General features: G+C 36.6%; 2 protein-coding genes across 3 annotated transcripts in view; one reads left to right on the top strand and one right to left on the bottom strand.

Annotated features, from left to right (window-relative positions):
• The window catches only part of LOC144444399 (transient receptor potential cation channel subfamily M member-like 2), a gene marked incomplete at its 3' end in the record, with an annotated part of 33,702 nt that extends 33,312 nt beyond the window's left edge, over positions 1 to 390 (bottom strand). The window contains exon 1 of the mRNA XM_078133812.1: positions 373 to 390. Coding sequence (XP_077989938.1) covers positions 373 to 390 — 18 coding nt within the window. The remainder of the gene's footprint in view (positions 1 to 372) is intronic.
• Positions 391 to 8,082: 7,692 nt separating this feature from the next.
• On the top strand, positions 8,083 to 19,128 carry LOC144444769 (tetratricopeptide repeat protein 38-like). Of its 2 annotated transcripts, none has more exons than XM_078134300.1 (14): positions 8,083 to 8,210; positions 9,620 to 9,697; positions 10,515 to 10,596; positions 11,336 to 11,507; positions 11,990 to 12,160; positions 12,880 to 12,955; positions 13,580 to 13,699; positions 14,608 to 14,664; positions 15,717 to 15,755; positions 16,055 to 16,139; positions 16,490 to 16,655; positions 17,224 to 17,389; positions 18,047 to 18,120; positions 18,619 to 19,128. In XM_078134300.1, exons 1-14 carry the CDS (start codon positions 8,190 to 8,192, stop codon positions 18,701 to 18,703), a joined length of 1,392 nt encoding a protein of 463 aa, XP_077990426.1. In that variant the 5' UTR covers positions 8,083 to 8,189; the 3' UTR covers positions 18,704 to 19,128. The 2 variants fall into 2 exon arrangements, with proteins under 2 accessions (XP_077990426.1, XP_077990427.1); XM_078134301.1 differs by lacking the exon at positions 8,083 to 8,210 and adding an exon at positions 8,769 to 8,868.
• The last annotated feature ends 613 nt before the right edge of the window (positions 19,129 to 19,741 follow it).

Below are 19,741 nucleotides of genomic sequence, written 5' to 3'. Positions count from 1 at the left end.
ATAGTGCTGACATAACAGAAAGAACTGTACGTCACATACATAAGAACTCTTTGTAAACATATCTTGTTCTAACGAATCATCCTGGCATGTGTAGTAGCCGTCACTTTCGTGTAACCATTTAACTGTTATTATTCAATGATAAAGTTGACTGTATGCATCAATATTACTTTCAATACGGTGAAGGTATCCATTAATGTTTCAACAGAGTTGAAAGGCAAATTTGACTGAGTCTGATGTGCAAAGGTACATGTACTTTAATTTGTATTTCAATCTATCGTCAAAATGTGGAATGGTCGATAACAATTTGTAAGTGTGACCTCAATTTTGACAGGTGGCATGGTGAATGAAAAGTCACTCGATTACGTAATTTACATAGCCGTCGGACGCCATTGTTGATACTCGATATACATGTATTCTGCTGCGGGTTACAAATAGTACTCATCAGCGGCTTGTATTTGTATTAGTCTGTGGAATCACACACTGACCATTAATTAAAACGTAAAACTAACATTGATTGCGTTGAATACATTATGAGTGTATGTGTGCATGTGTGTGTGTTTGTGTGTGTGCGTACATGTGCGTGTGTATGTGTCGTGGTGACACACTGGCTCACAATTAATAATACATGTAACAGTATAAGCCTGGCACGACTTTTCCTTAAATATATCGGTACATGGTTCAGTTACTACAGATATAAACAATACACGTTGTCATGTCAACGGCATAGCTAAATGACATGAAGTGAAGCAGGTGCATAATGTTATAATGAAAGTAACTCACTCAACAGTAAAGGAATGTCAAATTCTTACAAAGTACGCGTTACTGTGGCCATGTGGATGAGGATTGAGTATTTATTTTTAATTTTCATTTATAAAACATCGTTATCAGGATTTTTACTTAAATAATCAATGTAAAACAACATTGACAAAGTCTGTTTTTGTAACTCAATACATTGCAAAATGCTACCAAAGTAAAAGTTTGTTATTATACGTACAATAACAAAGATTTTACACATTTATTAATATTTTGTAATTTACTGAGTTACAAACAAGAACTTGGCATACGTTGTTTCACATTGCTTTTCAAGTAGCAAACAATGATAAAATTGTATAAATTAAAAATGAATACTTAATCCTCATCCATATGGCCATTTTAATTAACTGAATGTCAGCAGTGAAAATACTTTTAAAGTGATTTTGTTAATATTTACAAGCGCTTGAAAGGATAGTGAAGAATAATGACCATATTTTCGATGCTAATGTCGCGTTACGATCGTTACGTTTTGGACAATGAAGGCAAAATTGTTATCATGTCAATACAGTAAATAGTTCAGAAAATATAAGCTTATAAAATGTCAACTGTTTGAGTGAGGTAATAAACAACGTTAATGTTATTTATTATTTGGTTGTTTAGCGTTATGTTATGACATTGTAAGACTACACAAGTTCGCTATCGATGCACACCGCCGCCTTGTGATTATAAATATAAACTTATATGTACGACTTTTTCAACAGTCAAAAAATTAAAAACAAAATACATCATCAACGCCATTACTGCTTGTGATACTTTCTTGTATAACACTTATAAGTATGGATCGGGCAATATTATTAGGAATCGGTGTGTATTTACCTGCACTATGACATCGTAGTGGCTAGACGTTCCCGCCGTCAGAGAGGACCCTTCGAAAGTAACGAGATGTCGTGTATAGTGCTCTGCATTGGAAACATGCACCCGTTTTACTTTTGTTTTTGAACCCATAATGCACGTTATTTGTAATCTTACAACCAAGTAAGGTCACCAATTCAATTCCTTGGAAATTTTCCAAGGAAAGAAAATTGAAACAACACACACGAAGGGCAAATATGCTTACACAAGGGATAATGTCGAATGAGTAAATGCGTACGAATTTGTACCCCCTCCCCCAAGGATTTTATAGGCAACCCTCTCAATGCAAGGTCGTATATAGAGATGACAAACATTTAAACCGATTTCTTTCCATCTAGCAGATGAAAGTCGTGGTGGTGTTCAATCTGAGAACTAACGCCACCTAAAAATAAGTATGCACTAGAAAGAGTGCAGTAACTCAATCGCTTCCAACTATGAAACATTATAATGATATCTGTGAACAAGTAAACTGTGTTACGTCACAGTGTAATTGAATGGCTGAGAAACAAACACTTGTCACTGTACTTGATTTAGGCCACGGTATTGTCTCAAACGATGTTATATCGACGACCTTGCAAATAGCTAGCCATCTTTGTTGGTTCACACCCTGCAGCTAGTTTTACCGGAAACCTCATTGTTTGATCATGAGTTCATGAAGGACTTTCACAAGGTAGCAAATTTCACTTTAGGGCAAAATTTCACAATACTTCGATAATAGTGCTTCATTCTGTCATCAAATCATCATCATCATCATCATCTCTCTCTCTCTCTCTCTCTCTCTCTCTCTCTCTCTCTCTCTCTCTCTCTCTCACTCACTCTCTTCTCTCTCTCTCACTCTCTCACTCTCTCTCTCACTCTCTTCTCTCTCTCTCTCTCACTCACTCTCTTCTCTCTCTCTCTCACTCTCTTCTCTCTCTCTCTTTCTCTCTCTCTCTCTCTCTCTTTCTCTCTCTCTCACCCACAATAGTCTAATTCAGTATCTAACTCACACACTCACTCACTCACTCACACACTCACTCACTCACTCACTCACTCACCCACTTTCTCAATTGCAAGTACTTGGACAACGTACGAATAGATTAAAACGTCACATTTTTCCGGAACATAAACCCTCAAATGATTAGAACAATTTGTATTAGGACGTCGACTGCACCCTAATAAATCGTTGCATGGCAATTTATGTTTTGACATCCATTTCTTTGCTTCCGTTGTGTGTGTGTGTGTGTGTGTGTGTGTGTGTGTGTGTGTGTGTGTGTGTGTGTGTGTGTGTATGTGTGTGTGTGTGTGTGCGTGTGTGTATGTGTTTATGTGCCCGTGTCTCTGTATGTCTGTGTCTGTATGTCTGTGTCTGTATGTCTGAGTCCATGTTAGTGTGCCTATTAAAGTCTGGCTGTGTCTGTCTGCGTTTACCTTACTAGAAAAGATATTTCAAAATATGGTTACAGGAAGCCCAAGGCGTAGCTTAATCAAGGCTTGTGTAGTCGTCTGAGTTGCAGGTGAAAGTTTTCATTGAGTAAGAAAATAATACACATTATGACGTCATACTAAATGTGTAAACAACACTACCGTTTATAAGTTTGTACAAAGCACATGTATGCCCCAATGATCGATCGTGTGTACTTAATACAATGAGTTTGCAATCGATGTAACCGCATTGTCATTGTTGTGAGCAGGGACTCTTAATACAAGACTTAGTATATTGTTTTGCCTTTAAATCGGGGTTCAAATGTATAAATCCAGTGTCAGATAAAACACTAACAATTAAATCCTTGCTACATCGTCATTTCAGCGATTACTTTAAAACCTGTAAAAGATATAGCATCCAGCCAGGGTGACTGACGCTCGAAGCGATTATAACACACTCATTTTAAATTTGATTCTAGCTTTAGGAAGTATTAACTGGGGTAGAGATTATTCTCTGCTCGGTTTCATAATTTAATATAATCGACGAACTATTTGTGCTCGCTCGACATTATTCAATCATTATTTGTTCTATTTTTGTGTATTCAGGAAGTTAAACGATAGAGATGAATGCGTTTGGAAAATGAAAGTTCTTTCATGTATTATTAATTAATGGTATCGATTGGCAATGTCGTCTAAAACTTGTACTGTTATCTAATAAATAGGGGGATGGGTAGGGAAAGAACTGGATCGGACAGTGTCTTCACTTTGGAAAATAATAACCATTCCAGCATTCACAAAGGAAAACGTTTTAAAAGATATGTCGAGAAAAACTTACCTCGATGGCCTCAAAGTTCTCCTTTTCGTCGCATTTGTAATCATTTCAAGGAAGAACCGGGTGCGGGTAGCTAGGTGAATATCGTGATGTCGACTCGGAATATTGCATGAGGACCGATTAAAATTGTAACCATGGAGACGTTGTCTTTTTTGATGTCTGATTCGTCATCATTTTTGAATTGTAATTGTAAGAATGGTTATCGCTGCTATAAAGGCTTTACATGTAGTCTACGTCACCTGCAGTCAGCTGAAATGCCTCACATTCTCCTACATAATGACATAATGTCACTATAGTTACCGGGACGCCAGTCGTCACGGTATGGCGCCCTCTTTAGGTTGCTAACAGTTGAGATTTGCAAAGAATGTTTTCACAGTTTATATTGATTTCTACAATTGTAAAATAAATAAGTTAAGAAGCGTTAAGGGGAGATTGTTCACTTTGCCTTTTTCACAACTGCTTTTAACAGAATTTCATAAGTAATATTGTTATTATCTAACCCAAACAAATATTGATTCACCCATAATACGTAAAAACATATCTGATACAAGTCGATGTCGATGTGATATTTTGCTTGGTACAATAAATTACACCAAAAAAGAGTGATGAAAACACTGTATCACTTTCAAAAGATAAGAGATATGGTATAAAGAGACGGTGAATTTATTTCTTCTGTATGATTCCCTTTCATTTGACCATTGGCCTATTATAACAGTATTTGCATATTACATTGATATTCAGCCAAGTACGTGTGGCAATACAATTCGCCGGAATATAGCCACTGAGTCAGTGCTATGGATTGCAGGGACTGTACGTGTAGCCGCTGTGTGGTATATTGGAATCCGTGGGCTATTTTTTTGAGAGGTGTGATATACAGCGGCGTAGGAGACTGACAGTTCAGTAACACGCTGAAACTTGACCTTCAATCTCTTGGGTAATAAATGGTTTGGGTTTGTTAAATGTACTTTCAGTCCTGTCAATAGCATTAAGAACTCACAAACCGTGATTCATTTGATACTTGTGGAAACTATTTACTATAACATGAAATACCAGTGGCCGGGACGAATGGACACTGAATTGGGGTAAAATGGAATAAAGGGTGTGTACCACACCAATTAGCTTGTCACGTACTGGTGACATAAATAAACGGTACATCACATGTTATTACAGTTGCCAGCTAACTCGAGCTTTGGGCAAGTTTATATACGGTGGATGGTTAATATTGTTTGAACATCAATAACATTACTCCTTAGTAGATAATATTACAACTTAGTAAATATTCATATGAAATATTATTTCACTTAAAACACGTTTCAGTACCCCCGTTTATAATACTTGCTTTTAGGAAGGAGACGGATTATCCACGGGGGGGGGGGGGGCACGGTGATATTACAGCCGGTTGGTCGAGGTAGACGTGCACCAAATATGCCACCTTATAGTATCAAATTAGAAACCTGCCTGAGATTCGCTAATTAACATTCCTTATGTAGTACGTCCAAGTCATATCATTAATACTGTAACGAATTAAAGGGGGACCTCTAATGTTAACTTAACCCTCCTCCAATGTTTCTCTCTCTCTCTCTCTCTCTCTCTCTCTCTCTCTCTCTCTCTCTCTCTCTCTCTCTCTCTCTCTCTCTCTCTCTCTCTCTCTCTCTCTCTCTCTCTCTCTCTCTCTCTCTCTCTCTCTCTCTCTCTCGCTCGCTCGCTCGCTCGCTCGCTCTCTCTCTCTCCACTCCGTACACGGGATCGACTTGAAACGTGAAACCCATTTAAAACTTACATTTACGCTTGCTTTTCAAAGCTTGGAAATATTACCTCAAAAGCTATGAATAACCTAAAAATTGCCTTAATAGAAACAAAAAACTCCAAGGAAGACCCCAAGGACTCCCTCACCCCCAAAGGTCACTCATACATTCAACCAACAATCAGATGCACCAACCTTTTTACTGTCATAATTGTAATACACTTTTCGTAAATATTTTTGCCCTATGCTAATTTGAGATGATATTGTCTTTTAAAGAATCTGATGTGAAATGTTTGCCAAGATAGTCTAACATTGCCTTAAAACTCCAAATCTCCCCTACCAATGATACTACCATTAGATGTGCTGACCTTTACTATAATGATGGCATTTAACTTTAAAGACCATATTTCAACCCTATGTAAGCTATAAAGAATAGTTTTTGATCCTTGATGGTGCTGGCTTGTAAAGCTTGGAGGTTATTGCTTGAAAGTTTCTGAATAGCCTAAAATTGAGAAACCTCCAGAGCGTCTAGGAGGAGACCCCTAGGACCCCCACAAGGGATAGACATATCCCAGCCTCAAGCTCTCAAGCTCTTCCCCCTTCCTCTTACTGTCAAGATGCTATTAAACTTTATTTAAAGAAATATTTCAACCCTCTGTAGTTGTTTTTTTTCATGTGGCGCTGTCTTGTAAAGCTTAGAAAATATTGTCTGAAAGTGTCTGAATAGTCTCAAAATTGACTTTTCAGAGTAAAAAGCCCCCAGAGCTTCTAGGGGGAGATCCCCTAGGACCCCACAAGAAATGGACATATCCCAGCCTCAAGCTCTCTCCCCCCCCCCACCTCTTCCCCCTACTCCGATCCGATCCATCTTACTGTCAAGATGCTATTAAACTTTATTTTAAGAAATATTTCAACCCTATGTAGTTGCTTTTTCATGTGGTGCTGTCTTGTAAAGCTTGGAAATTATTGTCTGAAAGTGTCTGAATAGTCTCAAAATTGACTTTTCAGAGTAAAAAGCCCTCAGAGCTTCGGGGGGAGACCCCTAGGACCCCCACCACCACCATCACCACCACAAGAAATGGCCATATCCCAGCCTCAAGCTCTTCCCCTACCTCTTACTGTCAAGATGCTATTAAACTCCTTTTGGAATATATTAACATGTGTAGTCAATAATTATAGGATCTTATCAAGTATTTGCAAGATGGTCAAGCAGTCCACACTGAATCACGATCAAAAATACATGTCATGTGAATATGATATATGGGGGTGTCATCATGTTTTAGAATTAAGTGATGGGGTGAGCCTGTTTTAGGTTTTACAGATGGGGGGGGGGGGTCAGTGACTTTTTGTCAGCCCGATGGACAAATCCACCAACCAACCAACCCCAACCCCCCAACCCCCCAGGCTGGAGAAACTGCCGGTCCCTTATTAGCGCTTACGCCAACAGGCGACAATTATGATAATCGGACTTTGCGTGGCAACCGAGAAGTTTTGACACTAGTATAAAAGAAACAATGTTTGATAGTTCTTTTTATAAATTATTTACAGACAGAGAGAGACAAGCAGCCAAACAAACAAACAAACAAAACAGACAGACAGACAGACAGACAGACAGACAGACAGACAGACAGACAGACAGACAGACAGACAGTCAGTCAGTCAGTCAGTCAGTCAGTCAGTCAGTCAGTCAGTCAGTCACAACAGCGACATAAGGTTGCATATTTAATCATTCTTCGATAATTAGGCAATATCGTAAGTTTGCAAGGTCAAATTACATATAGTTTTATGAATTAATTTTCCAATTAAAAAATTTTGTATTCCAACAATGTGTGTACTGGGGAACAAAAATCAATGGATTTTCCTTACGGGAGGCATTCAGTTTACATCTAGTTGGTAATTAGGCAATAGTATCTTAATGCACACTTCAAATTTGGTATAATTTGGTATTTACAATAACAAAGGATACAGGAACAACAACTCACACAGTTCAAATCTGGTTTCATAAATTATTTATCAAAGTACTAATTATGTAAGATTATTGTAATGGGACAAACTAACATCACTGGAACATTGTCATGGAAGAAACGAGCATTTCATTATAATGTGAGTTTCAAGATCACCTGAATAAAGGGATTTTTCTATGTTGCTGCTTTCCGATTTGCCAATTATATGCATTTGAATTGTAAGGACTGGTCTAATATTAGACATTGTCTATAATAACTAAGTGATAAAGTTCACTCAACTTCACAACAAAATAGTTATTAATTGGCTAAAAGGCACGACCTTTGCTAAAATCTCAAAACACCTTCGTATAGTTGATGCCATAGCACGTCATAGAGGTCATACAAACTATATACACAGTCAGTTGCTGTTTGAGGTCACACAAAGTTCATAAGACCATATATGGAGGTAGCTGAATCATGTGATTCTACCTACATGATAAGACTGATGCAGACTAGACGACACGGTAGATAGCAACATCGAACGCCACATCTGATTCAACGACATTATCTTAATTGTATTGCTATTCACCTTGCTACCACAATGAACTTGAAAGATTGTCAGGTCGGTACATAAAGATTATGTTCTTTTATAGAGTACACTTTTTGGAAGTACCTGTACACGATCCGTGACTGTCAAGCTGGCAGAGTGTTGATCTCGTTAAACTGAACACTTACACATGACAAGACAAGACAAGACAACTTTCGACACAAGACACCTAGAAGATAAATAATAAAAGACTTGTTATCATTTGTTAGTTACAGTTATGCACACGTACTTCAGTGGTGTTCTCGACTGTTGGACCCGAGTCAACTTTGACATGTACATACATTAACCCTGACAGGGAGGTAGCTAAATGGTCCAAAATTGAACAGTTGTGGGGCAAAGTGCTAGATTTAGCACTTCGCCACTTTTTGACAAAGTGCTAGATCTAGCACTTCGTCAGTTTTCGCCGAAGTGCTAGATCTAGCACTTCGCCAGAAAACAACGAAGTGCGGGACTGTAAACAACGAAGCGCCTCCAACGGCTTGATATAACGTGGTCGATAAATGTCACATACATGCGTCATGTCATGTCAGTAGTCCGTGTACATGGTCGTGTGGCGCACGATCGACTCCAAAACTTATCTTTGGCCGATTGTAACAACGACACGATTTATCTGAAGTTTGTTAAATGTTTGCCGAGTAAAACGGCCGGTTGAAACTTCACGTTGCTGTGACAGGTAAATATAGGGTGCAATTGCATATTAAAGTGCTAGCTTTAATATCACATTAGTGGGGCCATATGAATTACACAGGACCATTCAATTTTTAAGGACCAACTTTTTCTATAGCTCTGCTAGACATCCGAGTTATATACCTAAACTTGAGTACTTATCCAAACTGAGCCAAACTGATGCGTTGCATCATGGGAGTCAGCAAATACGCATATGACATGTATTAGATGAACAATAAATATTCATGGATCCTACACAGATTATTACCTAAACCTAAACATGAGTATATATTGTCCATCTAATACATATTCATATAAAATGATTCCAGTGAGGTAACGTTGAATGACCAATGAGTGTGAAACGAGTTTCGAAAGATTATAGTGTACATGGACTATAGTCGTTGGTTGTACCATTTTGTGTAAAGGAGAATGTCACGGCAAGAACTATAACAGTTTTCATAACTCCTGGTGCTTGTAACTCATTTCAAATAGTTACAAATTCGCGCGATTCTCAAGAAGAACTTAATTGAATATTTTTTTTCTCATTTATCGTTTATTGTTCAGTACAAGTAGTTTGCATTGACACACTCTCTTATCAGATTCAGCAGACATGGGTATGTGATAGTAGAACATGAAATGCAATATTCATGTTGGTCCCAAAGTCCTTACAATAAGTGCCTTCCAGTAAAATGACCAGTGTTCTAGAGAACACCGCTATATATCATTTATCTTTAGTTTAACCCACTGTCTTCATATAGGAGTGGAAGAATATTGGATTTCCATTATCAACCACCAGTAATGAGGCAGCCAAAATGTATGATGCTATCATAACACAGGTGAGATAATTTAGCTTCGTTTATTTATTTTGCAATGGAAATAGAAAGGTGAAACGTTTGTAATATTGTTTGTTCTTTGTGTCTGTGGCTTTATTGTTATGAAATAAACTGATTTGATCACAGATGAGATACGTGACGTCATTTGACAATAAAACGCATGTCGGGGATGCTTTTCCTGAAAGTTTAAGCTATATTACGACACATTACTATAAAATATCTCCAGCGATGTTAAACCTCAAAACAAGTCACATAGCATGGTGTTAAAGGGTTGGCTTCCTTCCCTTCAGACCCTCATTATACATCGACAATCTCATCATAACAAATCAACTTACAATCTTAGATGCATCCAAAAACATACATTTTTACCGACACATATAGCTTGAGATATTATTTATTTTCATAATTTGTGTTTTATCTATGTAAAAGTACAAGTTGGGCAGCAAATTGTCTCAGTACTTTTCCATTTAATTTCCACCTCTGTGAGTGAACTTGGAGTTCATACTTATTGTGAGCAGGTTCGTCTATTCGCTCCAAACTTTGCCAAGTACTTTTGTAATATTGGGTCATCTTCTAGTCTTCAAGGAAAGCGTTTAATCTGTTATCTTCTCATGGAGTTAAGACAGTATTTGACGACCATACTCGATTATAAAACGACCACGTTTTAATGATTATAATTGTGACCTTGATGTCAATAGTTTGCCTAAGATTTTCACACTCTGGCATTTATGAAAAGCACGACATTTCAATGCTATTTATAGTTATTTGAATAATTATGAAGTGTAACTGTGTAAGTGGAATTCTTTTATTTTTATTACAGTACATGACTGGATATAATGATGACGTCATTGGTCATATTCCACAGTGTATGGAGAAGATGCTGACAGCAGATCCCGATTTTGGTAAATGTTAACTTGATACTGTAATTATTCCCTGAGATTAATAATAAGGGAACTAACAGTAATTACAGGGGGTACCGGGAGAAATCAAGCCCGAACATTTGTGTAAAATGTGACCCATGCCTATTCCATTTTCTAGGAAGTGATCACCCCTCAATTTTCTTGCTCACAGACATGACTTTCCTAGCTGTTACAATATTTTAAAACATGGGTTGATATGATGTCAGATGTGAATAATCACATAAGTCTCACAATGATTAAGACTCGGTCCCACCGCTGCCACCACAACAGTAATTTTATAGGAAAAAACCACTACTACCACCTCAGTGAATTTATGTGATGAAAATGTATTCATTAATACCTGTGTTTGGATCTAACTGGACAGAACTCCCATAGACTAATATATGGGAGCATTATTGGCATTGTCAGGATCGAGGTCAATATCTCCACTCCACCACACAAAATATTACAACACTGTCCCCTTCACTCCTGTGATACCATTTCCTCTCCTGACACAAAAACTAACAATTGACTCACTACATGGTTGTCGGCGATCTGTCTGGTATGATTTGATATAACAATACAATAGTGGAAGTGATGGCATGTGGCAGCAGTTGGATCTATTTTCTTCTAACATATTCAACTAGGCTTTAATGTTGTACAATCTGATGTATCAGCATCGATTTATTTGAAAAACTTGTGTGCATAAAATCTCCAGTCTCACTTTTTCAAATTTCTACAGCTCTTGGTCATGCTTTTAAGAATACACTAACAGTGTTAGGTGTTGGTACTAATGTCTGGAATAATCCTACACTAAAGACCGATATCGACATAATGGTAAATCTGGCACAGAGTAATAATACCTCTCACCTGGAAAAACTGCATGTAGATGCTGTTAAATCATTATCAATGGGGTGAGTACAGGTGCTTAGGTGGAGAGGCAAGCACCGTAGATCACTTTTGTATGTCACTTTTGATATAACGGAAATAAATTATGTTTCATAAAGCTTCACAAGTGAACTCTTGTTGAGAAAAGCTTTCATAAAGTCATTTTATACCCCAATTAGTTATTCGACGTGTTGAATCGACATACATAGATGCTCTCCAAGTGACACTATCCCCATAACAGAGGTCATCAACTGTATAGGGCCAGTATCAGCCTTCAGATATCTGTTACAGGTTATACCTGATTTCTAATGTGATATAACTTCAAGGTTAAAGTGTTCTCATGACTTCCTTCTTACTACTGTCCCTAATATCTTCATAATCCCGACCAGACGACCTTCCAAATTAACACATACATCAACCGTAATATATATTCCATCCTCACTAGGTCCTTTCGGATATTGCATATGTACACTATACATCCTGTACAAAATGTTATATCAATTTTCAGGAACTTTAAAGGTGCCTGTGACAAGTGGGAAGAACTTCTGCTTTATCATCCAACGGATGCAATGGCATTGAGAAGCCATTATCTGGCATGTTTGTATACAGGTGAACCACAAAGGGTCAGAGATACATTCGCTAGTGTTTTACAAGACTGGGAGACTTCAGATTTGTACAGGTAATAGTATGTACTTGAGTGATTAGACTGAAGTAACAGTGTGAATGAAAACACGAACGAGCAAACAAACAAACAAACACACAAACAACCATACATGTATGCAGAAGCTAGAACAGAGGGCCAGATTTGTTGTCTATTGCAGCATGAAGACAGCAGTCACGGAGATGCCATGATAAATGTTGTACGTGCTGCACTGTTTTGTTAGTGACTACCAATATTCAAAACATACATACAAACCTCTTCTCTCTAATTCTCCTTTAGAACACACGAAGTTCTTTCACACATTTCATTCATCGCTGCATGAATACATGTATGCATTGCCATGGGATCAGTGGCCATGACAAAAACTTTAGTCGTTACTTTGCCAAATTCGGTGCATCGTCTTGCAATGCTTACGAGCAAAGTTACCAGAACTTTGGTAACCAGAATATGGCGTATTCATTCATTCATACATACATGTATGTTTTGGTTATTTGCATGTTATGGCAGATGGATGGATTTATGGTTTGTTGGTTATTTATTTGGTTGGGTAGTTCATCGGGGAGATGGAGGGTGGGAGAGATGGTTGAGTGAGTGGATGGATTGATGGATGGATGGATGGTTGGATGGATATGATGGACGGATGGGTGTGTCGAGTTTGTACTCATCACAGAGTACCATTATTAAACCTGAAAAAATTGGACCAATTATGAATACAGTGACTTTTCTTCATTATGTAGCACTGTCAAGGGTTTGTATGCTTTTGGCCTTGAGGAAACCTATTTGTTTGCTGCAGCTGAAAAGGAAGCCAGAGAGGTATTTACTGTATAATAACCTTAAAATATAAAAAAAGAATACTGGGCAGATTGCAATTGGTATGATATTTGTTGAAGATGTTCTTAAGGATTAGTGGATGAAGACCTATTACGGACATGATGATCCAATCAGTGACATGCAATTTAGTTCTAATTTTTTTTTTATCAAAAAGTTATTTTTCGAAATCTACTTGGCTGATAGGGTTGAAATTTAACGTAAATATTTGTACACGAGTTAGTCTGCAGATGTACTACACGTCGAAACAACTGTCACTTGCAACAGTGATCACGTCCTTAGCAGCAGGTAAATGGTAGTATAATCTGCAAAGGTATCATTGTTGTATTGGGAAGAGAAGTGAATACACGTTCAAAACAATTTATACAAATGTACAAGATCACGCCTAGAGAAAAAGTCAAATGATGGTGCATATGAAAAAGACAGCATCAGATATAGATAGACAAGTGGATAAAAATCCACAAAAATGAACATATATTTCTAGCAACACGACCACGCCCATAGCAACATTTACAACAATTACCCCATCTATCATTGGCCAACCACGACAGTTGTTCTAAAACGCAATTTCCCTGGGGAATGCACTGATTAAAATTTATGCTTTCTTAGGGTCTTGAATTAAACCCAAAAGAAACATGGTCTTTACATGGAATAGCTCACGTAAAGGAAATGCAGGGACGTCCTGATGAAGGCATAGAATTTGTCGAAAAGAGAGAAAAATACTCTGAGGTAAGATACACTATCATCCACCTCTTTCTTGTGTTCTTTCATACGAACATCAAGACTTCTTCCTGTTTCTCTATGTATACTTTGTCACACGACTGGTATGAAATCTTGTATATACAATCACTGACTTTATCACGTTCAGGTTTGCCTTTAGGATGGACTAGGATGTTCCGCAAGGTGGCAAGTGGTCTCATCACTGTGTTAATGCCATACTGTTTACATACCCTGGCTAACGTCTCTGCTACTTTCTCCACATATGGAATCACCACCAGACACTTTGTCTTTTTCTGTTGAATCTTGTTTAGATCTTGACTTCTTTTTTGTTCTCACTTCCAAATCTTCTTGGACTCTCATTATTGGCCACTCCGGATAACTAATAAATAAATCTTTTCAGAGCCCTTTTGATGTGTTCATCCTCTTTGATTCTGTCCTCCTCACAAGTGATGATGTTCTTACTTCTATTTAACAAAGTTCTTATCACTCCCAATTTTTGATGGAGAGGATGATGGGAAACAAAATTCAAGTCCTGGTCTGTGTGGGTTTTCTTACGGTAAACCAGTAACTTAACAAAACCATCCCCAAGTCTTACAATGAGGGTATCGAGAAATGGAATCTGACCATCTACTTCCGGTTCATGGCTGAATGTTATACTACCAGTTGGATCCACTTTGTTGATGTGTTCTGTAAGATTCTCCACCTTCCCTTTCTTTATTTTCTTCAGGATGTCATCCAGATATCTTTTCCATAACGAGTGTTTGCAGTTCAGTGAAGTTGTGATTATGGCCTGTTTTTCTAAGTGCTACATAAAAAGGTTGGCAACAATAGGAGACACTGGACTACCCATAGCCGTGCCAAATACTTAAAAGTTAATTATAACAACATAACATTTTTATTCTCTTCAATGTATATAGGGCAATTTCTTACATGGACATGTAATATGGCATTTAGCACTCAACTATATAGAAAAGGTATGTATCTGACATAGTAGAAAAAAATATTTTTAATGAAACTGTATCCTTGTATTAAAGGAGTTGACCAGGTGATTATTTCATTGCATCATGCCTTTGTTTGACTCTAGTAGAGATATACCAAGCCATGTAGTCAATGAAAACTCATTCAGTGTACTTCTACACTGAGCCAATGCATCATGGGTGGCCATCTATAGAGAACAGTTGTTGTAACTTGCCAACATTTTTCAAGATAATTACTGATTATTGAAAAAGATATAATTAATCAAAGCGTAGGAGAGAATATTCAGAGGTATTAGACAATCGTGGTAAATAACAGTTTGATGTAAATTACGAACAAGCAAGACACAACTTTTCCATGTGCTACTTTGTTGTTGTTGTTGTTTGTTTGTTTGTTTGTTTGTTTGTTTGTTTGTTTGTTTGTTTCTGTTTTTTCGGGGGTTTTTTGTTTGTTTTTTACATTTTTACACACATATCATGAACAGTTGTGATTCAAATCATGGACCTTTCCTTAAATTTTCAAAAGACAACGATGTATTGTCCTTTGAAATGGGGTAAAAAATGGTATTTTCCAGGATTCTTTGTAGCCTGATACGTTAAGCTAATGTGGCAACAGTAAATGAAATATAGGAAATGTTAAATAAAATGTCACCAATTTATTATGAAAGGTAATCCGCCAAGTGTTCACCACTTCATCTTGGGGTGGGTGTTGCTGTTTGTTTCATTCCGGTATTTATAGGGTCCACTAATGCATTGTCGCTAACAACCCTATAAGATAATTACTTTCAAAATGGTGTTTAAAGAATGTGACAACAGTTACAACCTCTACTGGGTAAGAGGAAATTTACAGCAGTGTATAAGCAAAACATACTCGTACACCCCTGACGATACGTCAGAGAAAATTTGTGATTCGTTTCTAAAGAATGTCTGACTGTTAGTAGAAATTTTCATTTGTAAGTGAAAACATTATGAGTATATATAAACACTTTCTTGTTGCCTGTATTTTTATATCTTAAGTTTCTTAATAATATTCCATCATCTTTAACTTGTAGGGGGACTATGAGACAGCGCTGACTATGTATGATGATAAGGTAATTTGCATATCAACTTTTAGTACGATGGGTTATAAAGGGATATTTTCAAAAAAATATAATTTTTCTGGATTACTTTGATCAGTTGCTTCCAAACTCCCAGATTTTACAAGCAGCTTGTTTCATTACTGAGTCTTGGCAATCTATTACAGTGTGAAAATATAACTGATATATTATATTTTAATAACAACTTTTTTTTTTAATTCAAAGGAAATATTTGGCGCTTTTTATTTATATTCCATTTCAATACTTTCAAAAAATCACCTTTTTTTCTTATTTTTCTAATTTGTCCTCTACAGTTAAGCAAACTATTACACGAAGAACATGTTGCTACGGTGGACATCACTGATGCTGCATCACTACTCTATCGCCTGGAATTAGAAGGTGTGACAGTTTTATTGCCCTTTCCTACACACGCTGGAATATTTTTTTCAAAACAAATCTCAGTATCCACATTAAGCTTTTAGCTAGAGATTCGAAAGAGAATTGAGACCAAAGCTATGCATAATTTACTGTGTAAATAGTGTAATGCAAATCACATGTTGATTAAAAGGCGTTTTGAATTTGGATGATATCTTATAAGTCACCCATAAAATGATTCCACTCTCTCTTCATCAAGTGTTATCCAGATACTCTGATATACACAATGTGCATGTGCACACAAATAGACAAACAATACAATTAAATATTCTGTGTCTAATTTAATCGTATGTCCACATAATGTATAACCCTAGGTGTTAATGTAGGCGATAGATGGCACAAAGTTCATGAAGCAGCTTTGCCTCATATTGAAGACCAAGCTATAGCCTACAATGATCTGAATTACTTAATGGCTGCACAAGGAGCTAAACATAAAGATGTAGTAGATAGGCTGATGGACTCAATCAGAACCTATGTCAGGTATTACATTAATTCAGTATCATATATGATACATGAAATCTGATTACTTAAAGGAGAACGGCACTCCAGCAAACATAGACATTTTCATAAACTATGGGTCCTGGCCACTTCATGATTTACATCAGCTGCAATTACTTACCATTCGGAGAAACATCACGTTGATTGTATACCTTTATATGGTATCTTTGCAATGTGCCATTGCATGATGGCAGTCACTAGCTATAGAAATAATGTATTTATGTTTGCACACTATTGATGAGAGATGTTTACACTGAAGGCAATAAGCCCTCAGGAATCATGGATAATCACTATGCAACCATGAATATACTGTTCTTTAGTATGTTATATATATGGAGGGTTGGTATTTTTGTAAAGTTTTCGTTGAACAATCACTGACAGGAAAGTATGTGGTTACAATTGTAATCACTTTTAAGTTAAGATTGTGTTATGATATTTGATATCAGATCATGGAAATATATTATATAGATTGATCATACATGTATGATATGATAGTTTAAAATGGAGCATTTCAATAGTTTCTATGGAAATTTCTCTTGATATATGACAGTGATGTGAAAGATGAAAATAATGGATTTGTCAAGATATATAGAGATGTTGCATTACCAATGTGCCAAGCCTTCCAAGCCTACAGTGATGGAGATTACGGCTTGGCTGTAGACTTGATGACTCCAATACGGTATCAGATTTATCACCTTGGCAACAGTCGTGCACAGGTAAGTAATCACGAAGTTTTTATTTACCCAAGATCCAAGATGAAATCGTTGATTTACCGACACTACACATCATATGTCAAGTTAAGAACTAGACTGGAAAATATTTTCAAGTCATTTGTGCATAACATCATGACTTCATATTTACACAAACGACCTGGTGACTCAGGATGAAAGCTGGGAGCAATGCAAGCACTCTGACATTGTAGAACGTTTACTTATCTGGTTACACCTATTTTTGATAGCAACTTCACGAGTGTTTTTCTAACAAAGAATGTTCTTCTTCAGGGGGTTAAAAATTAGTGATGTTTGTTGTGCTGTATACTCTGGAACTGGTCTATAGCAACTAATCTGACTTGCGATAAGCAAATCAATGTAAAATTAGTGGAAACTATGGAATTCACTCCTCGAAATAATTTCAGTGCAAGCAGTTATCTGTCAACATCATGTGTTATAAAAAGCAATTATGTTAACTGTCACCTTTTTATAATGTAGAGTACTTTAGTGTACATTATATTCCTAATCATGGGATCCTGATTCCTGATCAATGATTCTTTTCTTTTGGTTGTATGTTCAGTTTCAAGTCAGAATATTTAGAGATCTGTGTACTTCACTATTGTCTCTAAAGTTGCTTGTATCAAATCTTGTTTGATTATACAGGCAGATGTATTCAACCTTTTCCTTATACACTCTGCTTTGAAATCGTCTGAAAAACGACATCAGCTGCTTGCAAGGTGAGTGATGAAATATCAAGTTATAAAACAGACTAAGTATTTTTGGTTTACTTGATTTTCGAAAGATAAGAAGACTTGGAACTTAGTACAGACAAAAGGTATACATATATCCTTTTACTTTTAATTTAGTTTAAACATTATTTATCTGTATGTAAGTTTATTATCTGATATGATATGCAGTGTACTGTATAACCAGTGTCATGTTTATGTCCGTGTATTTTGTACATGTATTCCTAGACTCTCTCACAGTCCTCGAAGCTTTGCATAAATAGCTAAAACTTTGGTTGTTTTGTATGTATCTACTGCATAATTGTACTTGTACACTAGTATCCCAGTATCCCTAGCCCTGTACTGTGCGCCCTCATCGATCACATAGGGATAACATTTTGTTGATGTGGTAGGCGTTGAGAGAGTCTAATGTATTCCTTGTCTGGATAAATTACAGTAAACATTTACCTTGGATGGACCTGTCAACTATTTTATTCTTCATTTTTACAGGAGCCTTTTGCGTGAGAGGAAAGCCCAGCGTGAATGTACTCCAATGACAGACAGACTCCTTGGATCCATTGTTGCTACTTTATAGCCAATTGACAACCAATCATAATTTTTACTAGTTTTTCCATTCTGTTTAGAAAGGGGGTTCTGTACGAAAATAACGTGCAACGTAAATTAACTCTGTCAGACAGACTCTTTGGAAATATACAAATCATGACAATAATATAGATTAACGCAATAATTAGATTCTGAGCAATGTGTATGATTAGTACAAAATATAATATCAGCCCATCGTTTTGCGGCTGATCTTATTTGTGATTTTTCAGAGAAGAGAAATAATTTCTGCAAATATCCTTAAACACTTTCATCATTTTAGTAAAACAATAATAGGTTCGTGTACCACGACCAAGGGTTAGTATTACTTAGGAATACCGATTTGCCTATTATTTACAACCTTAAAGGGTTAGCTTGTCGTTTTGAAATAGATGATATGTACAGTTTAGTGGGACTGAATACAAGGTTAATGTTATAATAAAGATCAGGCCAATATTCTAATGTGTATGGTTAATATCAAAATATCCCATTTTTCAATGATCATACAGACCACAAAGACCACATTATACATCAATTTCACCGTGGGAGGTTAATCTCTGCCACCTTTGTTGTGTTTAAGATTTGTAATGATGCTGGACTTAATATCTCATGTCATTGATACTTCATGTTGATCCTTAATCTCATGTGAGGGGATTAACACTGGTCCAGATAAAAAAAATCCAAATAACAGTTATTACACTATGAGCCAAGCCAAGTTATTGTCCTCGAACAGAAAACATGAATTCTATTATAATTTTATATACCCTGGTTGTCCTACGTCACGATAACCCATGTCTACGTCACTGGTTTTGCTGTGTCCCAAATGTTAGTCAAAACCTTCCAAATCGCCATCATTTTTCCCGACTTTTCATAAATTATGCTTGAGGTTAAATAATTATATTATAAATAATTCCCCAATATTTTTCTTCATTCAGTCGGAAAATACTCGTGATGACCTAACAATTGCTAGTCTTATCTTTTGATTTACGTATATCATACTTCATGTATCATGATCATAGTTATCACCAGGAAT

Source organism: Glandiceps talaboti, chromosome 13 (genome assembly GCF_964340395.1).
Source record: "Glandiceps talaboti chromosome 13, keGlaTala1.1, whole genome shotgun sequence".
In the NCBI taxonomy this organism is placed as follows: domain Eukaryota; kingdom Metazoa; phylum Hemichordata; class Enteropneusta; family Spengelidae; genus Glandiceps; species Glandiceps talaboti.
The sequence above is the reverse complement of the archived record's forward strand: the minus strand, read 5'-3'. Positions and strand labels throughout refer to the sequence as shown.

Excerpts from the sequence above, each read along its gene's own strand:
- LOC144444769 (XM_078134300.1), top strand. The coding sequence starts at position 8,190 with ATGAACTTGAAAGATTGTCAG. Across the intron at positions 10,597-11,335 it reads GACAGCAGATCCCGATTTTG|CTCTTGGTCATGCTTTTAAG; the intron begins GTAAATGTTAAC and ends AAATTTCTACAG. Across the intron at positions 13,700-14,607 it reads AGAGAGAAAAATACTCTGAG|GGCAATTTCTTACATGGACA; the intron begins GTAAGATACACT and ends CAATGTATATAG.